The sequence below is a fragment of the Sinocyclocheilus anshuiensis genome, unplaced genomic scaffold, assembly GCF_001515605.1.
Source record: "Sinocyclocheilus anshuiensis isolate Anshui unplaced genomic scaffold, SAMN03320099.WGS_v1.1 scaffold135, whole genome shotgun sequence".
Classification (NCBI taxonomy): Eukaryota; Metazoa; Chordata; class Actinopteri; order Cypriniformes; family Cyprinidae; genus Sinocyclocheilus; species Sinocyclocheilus anshuiensis.
In genome coordinates, this window is record NW_015552564.1 from 182,556 (window position 1) to 190,151 (window position 7,596).

General features: G+C 36.1%; 1 protein-coding gene across 1 annotated transcript; it reads left to right on the forward strand.

Moving 5' to 3' along the window:
- Positions 1-750: 750 nt before the first annotated feature.
- Positions 751-6,086, forward strand: LOC107664806 (potassium channel subfamily K member 13-like). The gene is made up of 2 exons (XM_016455479.1): positions 751-1,090; positions 5,003-6,086. Exons 1-2 carry the CDS (start codon positions 751-753, stop codon positions 5,899-5,901), a joined length of 1,239 nt encoding a protein of 412 aa, XP_016310965.1. The 3' UTR covers positions 5,902-6,086.
- The last annotated feature ends 1,510 nt before the right edge of the window (positions 6,087-7,596 follow it).

The window sequence follows — 7,596 nt, forward strand, 5'->3', positions numbered from 1 at the left end:
GTGTTTTTAATATTGATAATAATACAAAATATTTCTTGAGCAGCAAATCAGCATATTAGAATAATTTCTAGAATAAGGATCATGTGACACTGAAGACTGGAGTAACGATGCTGAAAATTCAGCTTTGCATCACGGATATAAATTACATCTTAAAATATATTTAAGTAGAAAACTGTTATTTTAAATTGTAATAACATTTCACAATATGACATTTTTTCTGTATTTTTTGATCACAAATGCAGCCCTTGCAAGCATTTTATTTATTTATTTTTTTTTTCTTTAAAAATTGGGAAATAATGATGACATTTTGAACTGATGGTTACACCACTTGACATTTTAATACTCATTAAATCAACATTTGTTATGTTTGCAATCAACTTGAATACAGGCATGCATTCTTAACAACTTGGTACATGTGTTTTGAACTAAAGATTTCTCTTTTTTGTCATCTCGGACATCCTCAGCAGTCACTGAGCCGTATGTGTGCTGCTGCCGTATGTGCTGCTGCTGTGATCTGATCTGACGCACTGAGCTCAATCTGATCCACGCGCGCTTCTGGAGAGGCTGGGGTCACACAGTCCACACGCATCATGATCCGCCACAAACGGGACATTTGGAGCACAACACCGCTTCGGAGATTGAGATCTCTGAAATATCCGGACGCAGAGCTCTGAAGAGAGAAATGCATGATCCATGATGAACTGGGATGTGGTGGTTCATGTGTTTCTATAATATTCCTGTAAAATAATAATGGCTTGCCGGGCTGGATGCTGCTGCTCCAGCATCAGTACTCTGAATGAAGATAACGCCAGATTTCTCATGCTGGCTTTGCTGATCATCATCTACCTGTTATGTGGGGCAGCGGTGTTTTCGGCGCTCGAGCATCCGAAGGAGAAGCTCGCCAGGGAGAGATGGGCTCAGAGGATCGAGCAGTTCACCCACAAGTACAACCTGAGTCAAGACGACCTGAAGAACTTCCTGAGGAACTATGAGGAGGCCAATGTGGCGGGGATCCGCGTGGACGCCACCAGACCGAGGTGGGATTTCGCGGGAGCTTTTTATTTCGTCGGAACTGTGGTTTCAACTATCGGTGAGTTGAAGATAACCTTCTAAATCGAACTGCAACGGTCTTATATTTAGATAAAATAGGCCTACGTCAGACTGCAACATTTCAGAAGCTGTTAAATCTAGGCTATTACAGTATTTAGTCAGCGGAAGTACAGTAAAGTAACGCGCAACAGGTCCTTACCTTTTACCTCATTCATAACGATATAGTTTTGTTTCAGTGGCACTAATGTGAGCTTAGCTACTGATATTAATAATGTAGTGTACAGACTAGATTTTAATTATCTCGTTTAATCATTTAATGGATTTGAAACAGCTATTAATTCTTGAGACGTGGGGGAAAAACATGTTCTGTACATTTACCTGTCATTTGTTTGTACGGAATTGCACTTTAATACGACTCTGAGATGATCTGTTCAAACGAATTCCTTTCATTTTCTCGTTATTATATAAATATAGCGTTATTGCATTATCTAAACAACTTGTCTATAACTCAAAAGCTCTTTTTGTCATCGACACTGTCAGATATTTGTAAAATTAGGCTAAAATATCTATAAGTCAGCCTCCTTTTCTGCGTTTCATCTGTAAGTTAAACATCACAAAGCATGGTGCGTTTTATAATTGTTTCTAATAATCTTAACTTTTACTTCGTAATTCTGATTGTTTCTAATAATCTTAATTTTTACTTCGTAATTCTGATTATATCAACTTAATCGCACTAATTGTAAAGACATTTTTTGGGATTTTTAAACCATTTTCCTCATCTTCAGTACACTCTAAAAAATGCTGGGTTGTTTTAACCCAACTTTGGGTCAAATATGGACTAACCCAACTTTTGGGTTAAAAATGTAATTGAAAAATTTAACCCAACAGTTGGGTTAGTCCATATTTGACCCAAAGTTGGGTTAAAACAACCCAGCATTTTTTAGAGTGTAGGTCCTGTAAAACACACACAATAAATAAATAAATAAATAAGTAGGCTAAATAAACTATAGGCTACTGTATCTATGGGATATGTGCAAAATACTGTTATTTTTGTCAACACAGTTCCCAAAGATTTTCTGTCAGACTGTCTTGACAGCTCAATAGATGGAGCTGAAAATATCTTTGAATCCATCACGTGTCTCCTTTGTTTATCCACTGAAGTGAATGCTATGCTTGTCAACAGTTATAGGCTAATGCATACATGAAACATTATTGTTGAATATGATGTGTAGACCCATATTGAGAAAAAAAAAACATGTTTGTGAAAATGAAGATTAAACCTAAACATAAGTGAAAAACTTTTAACAATAAACAGATAAATCTAAAATAATTCCATTCTATCGATTAAACTGGTACATCACCTATTTATTTATGTATTTACGTATCATTCACCACCAATGAAAACTCACAGATAATATTTTCTACTTGCTCTTTTGTGAAGTGAAACCCTTTTAATATTAACCCATGAGAATTAGTATCTCCATAAACCAACTTTTATTAATTCTCAGCATGTGTCAGATTTGTGTTTGCAAAAGGGCTAATTAGAATATATTAAATGCATCAGATCTTATTTCCATGCAGTCTGTCATCTGGCAGTTCGTGCATAAAAATGAGATGCTTTCACAGAATCATGCAGAGCAGGGGCAGTTTATTTTAGCCTTATTAATATTTACTCTGTTACCCTCTCCTGCTATGCTTATAGATTCGAGAAGACAGAAAGTTCATACAATGAATATGAACAGACAGTTATCAATCATGTAATTTGTCTTAGTATTTTGTCTTAGATGGTTCAGTTTATCTCATGCACCTAATTTTAGGTTAAATGCAAAAGATCTTCATAAATATGCCAGTGGATTATGCTTTCAGAATTTAATTTCAGTGAAATCTTAACCAAAATAAATTGGTAAAATTAATAATACGAGAAAAAAAAAAAACCTATGGTACGGCTTCTGTCACCAATGGCAACCTGTTTCTAGTGGTTTGTGAAGAAGGGAAAGTGGAGTTGTCTGAATGGTGGAGGTGATTGGAGCCCAGGGTTCACATGGGATTTGGAGCACATGCTGCTCATTAAAGGACAATTACAGCTCAGTTTCTAATTAGTCCTAACCGGCTTCCTGCAGCAGTATGACACACCACAGCAGCTGCATGTGCTAATCCACTGTAGCCCTACAAGAGAATGAAGGTCTGTAGTGGTTGATGTTTATTATGTGTAGAGGCAACACATATGATCTACATCAAACATGACCTTTTGACATCTGTAGGTTATATTAGCTAACTTATATGGAATTACTTTGTCAAAACACACTGTAGTTTATTTTTTTTTCTCAAATCTTATTTTTGAGACTGATTGGAAGTTATGTGTGGCCAGATCTGATTATTTCTAAACACAAAATTTTTTAACTTCAACATGTGTAAGATTTTAGCAATGTTTTGCATTAATTATGTTTAATTGAGAGCATTTTCCAAATCTGAACACATTTGATAGAGATGAAAGCATGAAAATGACTCAGGGTGGAATATGAAATGTCTTAATGTCATCCTGATGTAAAAACACTAAACATGAAATCCGATCTAAGCGTTCAGACTGAGAAGCATTAACAATTTTTATTATTTATATTTTTTTAAGTTTTAAAAAATATTTTTCAAACCATGTATGATTGGTTTAGATCAAGCTTGTTGATTTCATTTTTTTTTTTTTTTACTGTTCAGACTTAAAAAAAAAGATTTGAGTCAAATATAGGCCAAAAAAAAAAGGACTGAATGTGACAAACACTAAAAACATTAGATTCTAAAATATACAATTATATAAAAAAATTCAATTATCTTATTAAAATTAAATAAATTAAAATTATAAAAGTTAAACAAAAATATAAAAGTATAAAATTATAAAAAATATCAAATCTATATAAAGTATAAATATATTAATATATATTAATATATAAATATAACAATTTTATCTAATATTTTGAATGACTATAAAGAAAATCAGATTTTGTCTGGTAGGTAGGCTGGAGAAATTTAGCTACGACTAGGACTGAATGTAAAAAGCACTAATATGATAACAAAAGTTATTTAAAATAAATAAATAATTACAAAAAAATACTATGAAATGTAAAAGTCATAAATTATAAAAATTGCATGTATATATTTCAGAAAAGTATGTTGTTTATATATTAAATATATTTATTTATAATATAAATTGTGCATATAAATATAGACATGTAAATATATGTAAATATATATTTTTAAATATATACTGTATGTGTGTGTATTTATATATACATAATAAATATACACAGAACACACACATATATTACGCAAACAAAAACTTTTATTTTGTATGCAATTAATCGCAATTAAACGCAACACTTTTGTTTTTGGCCCCATTTTTCATGAGCTGAACTCAAAGATCTAAGACTTTTTCTATGTATTAGAGAAATTAACATTCAATTCACGGGCAACAGCTCTGGTGGACATTCCTGCAGTCAGCATGCCAATTGCACGCTCCCTCAAAACTTGCGACATCTGTGGCATTGTGCTGTGTGATAAAACTGCACATTTTAGAGTGGCCTTTTATTGTGGCCAGCCTAAGGCACACCTGTGCAATAATCATGCTGTCTAATCAGCATCTTGATATGCCACACCTGTGAGGTGGATGGATTATCTCGGCAAAGGAGAAGTGCTCACTAACACAGATTTAGACAGATTTGTGAACAATATTTGAGAGAAATAGGCCTTTTGTGTACATAGAAAAAGTCTCAGATCTTTGAGTTCAGCTCATGAAAAATGGGGGCAAAAACAAAAGTGTTGCGTTTATAATATAATGACAGTAAAGAATGTGGTCTTGCAACCTGTATTGTATATTTGTGCTTGCCGTGCTTTATAATGTGTAAAAGTCTAACATCTTCTCATTATAAAGCACATCCTCATTTTATTTCTTTGTGTGCCACAGGTTTTGGGATGACGACACCCGTCACTATTGCTGGGAAGATATTCTTGATCTTTTACGGGCTTATTGGTTGCGCTGCCACAATTTTGTTCTTTAACCTCTTCCTGGAACGAGTCATCACAGTGATCGCATTCGTTTTGAAGTCCTGCCACGAGCGCAGAGAACGCCGCAAAGCCGGCCCGGCTCAAAACTGCCAGCGTCCCTCCACCGACAGCAGAGAGCGGCGCACGGACAGCTTAGCCGGCTGGAAACCATCAGTGTACTGCGTCATGCTCATCTTAGGAGTCGCCGCCATCGTGGTCTCCTGCTGCGCGTCCGCCATGTACTCAGCAGCCGAGGATTGGGAATACCTAGACGCCCTCTATTTCTGTTTCGTGGCTTTCAGCACCATTGGTTTTGGGGATATGGTGAGCAACCAGCGGGAGATGTACAAAGCTCAAGCGGCCTATAGGGTGGGCAACTTCCTTTTCATCCTCACAGGGGTGTGTTGCATTTACTCGCTGTTCAACGTAATTTCCATCGTGATCAAGCAAGTTCTCAACTGGCTTCTGCGGAGGCTGGAGACTCCCTGTCGCTGCCCGGGCCGAGGGAACCGGCATCCACGGAGGAACGTGGTCGCCCCCGGCCACATGAGAACCAGACGAGACGAATCCATCGAGACTGACGGAGTCAATGACAGCGAGGCAGATGGACGGCGGATGTCTGGAGAGATGATCTCCATGAAGGACTTTCTGGCCGCTAATAAAGTTAATCTGGCCATCATGCAGAAGCAGCTGTCAGAGATGGCCAACGGACATCCTCGCCAGTTAGGGAGCAGCTCACGTTACAACGAGTTCTCCGGAGGGGTCGGAGCGCTGGGAATCATGAACAACCGACTGGCAGAGACAAGTGCAGATAGATAAATCCAGCGTTTAGAAATGTGAAATAACCAGACGACCTCCACAGCAAAGTGTGATCACTTTTTTTTTTCAACAAAGACAAGCAAATACCATAACCCTCATACTTTGGGTCTCATTCACTAATAGTTGTGTTGTGTAGGCTACAAATGTTCTTCTGTACGTGCACAGACAAGGTTAGCTTGGAAAATGTATGGTGGATTCATAACAAGTGTGTGATGTAATGTAATTAAACATTAATGGAAATAAAATTAAATATTAAAAAATAACTTTTCAGCATTTCTCATTTTCATTTAGTTGTATTTGATGAATTAACTGAAATAAAAATAAAATTTAAATAAAATGAATACAATTTGAAAATTGAAAAAAAAAAAAGAATAAAAACTATACAGACTAGTGCTGTCAAACGATTAATCGCGATTAATCGCATCCAAACTAAGTTTTTGTTTACATAACATGTCTGTATACTGTGTATATATGTTTATTATGTAAATATAAATACAAACACATGCATGTATATATATTTAAGAAAAATATGTTATGTTATTTATATATAATACAAAATATAAGAATATAAATATATAAATGTATATACATGTAAATATTTTCAAAATATATACTGTATGGGTGTATTTATATATACATAAATATACACAGTATACAGACATATATTATGTAAACAAAGACTTTTATTTTGGATGCGATCGCGATTAATAGTTTGATAGCACTAATACAGACATTAAAAAAACAATAACTAATAAAAATGACAAAAGCACACAACATAATTTATCAAATTTAAAGTGCCCCTATTATGGATTTTTGAAAATTACCTTTCATGCAGTGTGTAACACAGCTCTAACATGTTGACGTCAACATGAAATATTAGCATATTGCCCGCCCACTAGTTGGTCTTTTCGCGTTGGTCTGAATGAAAATGCAAATTCATTGTTTCTCAATGGCTCTGTCCACTAGGTGCCGCTTTTGGAGCGGTAAAATCGTTGTTTCCCCGGTAACGTTGTATACAAAGCAGCACTGCGCTCACAAATGCTGCTTTCTCCAAGTAGATATAACTGCAGACCGAAGATCTCCAAAATGGGGCGTGAACTCCAAAAGTGGGCAGAACCTCCAAAATGGGGCGGGGTCTTTTGGTGAAAAGACTTCCACCATTGGCTCTGGCTCCAGCCAATTGTTATTGACTTACATTTCAAAATAAAACTTTATAAATGTAACATGGTTTCTAGTTAATCTAAAATAAAATATGCTATATAAGTTGGCTCTGGCTTCAGCCAATTGTTATTGACTTACATTTCAAAATAAAATTTTAGAAATTAAACATTGCTTCTAGTTCATCTAAACTAAAATATGCTATATAAATACATATTCTCCGTGAGAGCAGAGCCCAAAGCTCGTGGCCAGTGGTGTTCAGACTGGAGTTTGAACCTCTGCTTAATGATATAAACGGGAATTACCCACGAGCTCTCCCGCGAGCCGTCCCAGCGCAGCGCAGGGGAACGATTTTACTCTATCGCTTTGTTCTAAGCAACAGGGGCGTCCCGGGGCTCGAAATTCGTAGGGTAGGAGGGGGTAGTGACGCTGGGTGTAACTAAAAAGGTACCATTGTCCGGTGAGGTCCGGTTGGGGAGTTACGGAACGATCTCATATCGCATAATCTTATTAACTGTTTATCTCCTGAACTGCAAC

What these genes read in the sequence shown, in the direction of transcription:
- LOC107664806 (XM_016455479.1), top strand. Translation starts at nt 751, where the DNA reads ATGGCTTGCCGGGCTGGATGCTGCTGCTCCAGCATCAGTACTCTGAAT. An exon ending in AACTGTGGTTTCAACTATCG is followed by an intron (nt 1,091 to 5,002) that starts GTGAGTTGAAGA and finishes TGTGTGCCACAG; the next exon opens with GTTTTGGGATGACGACACCC.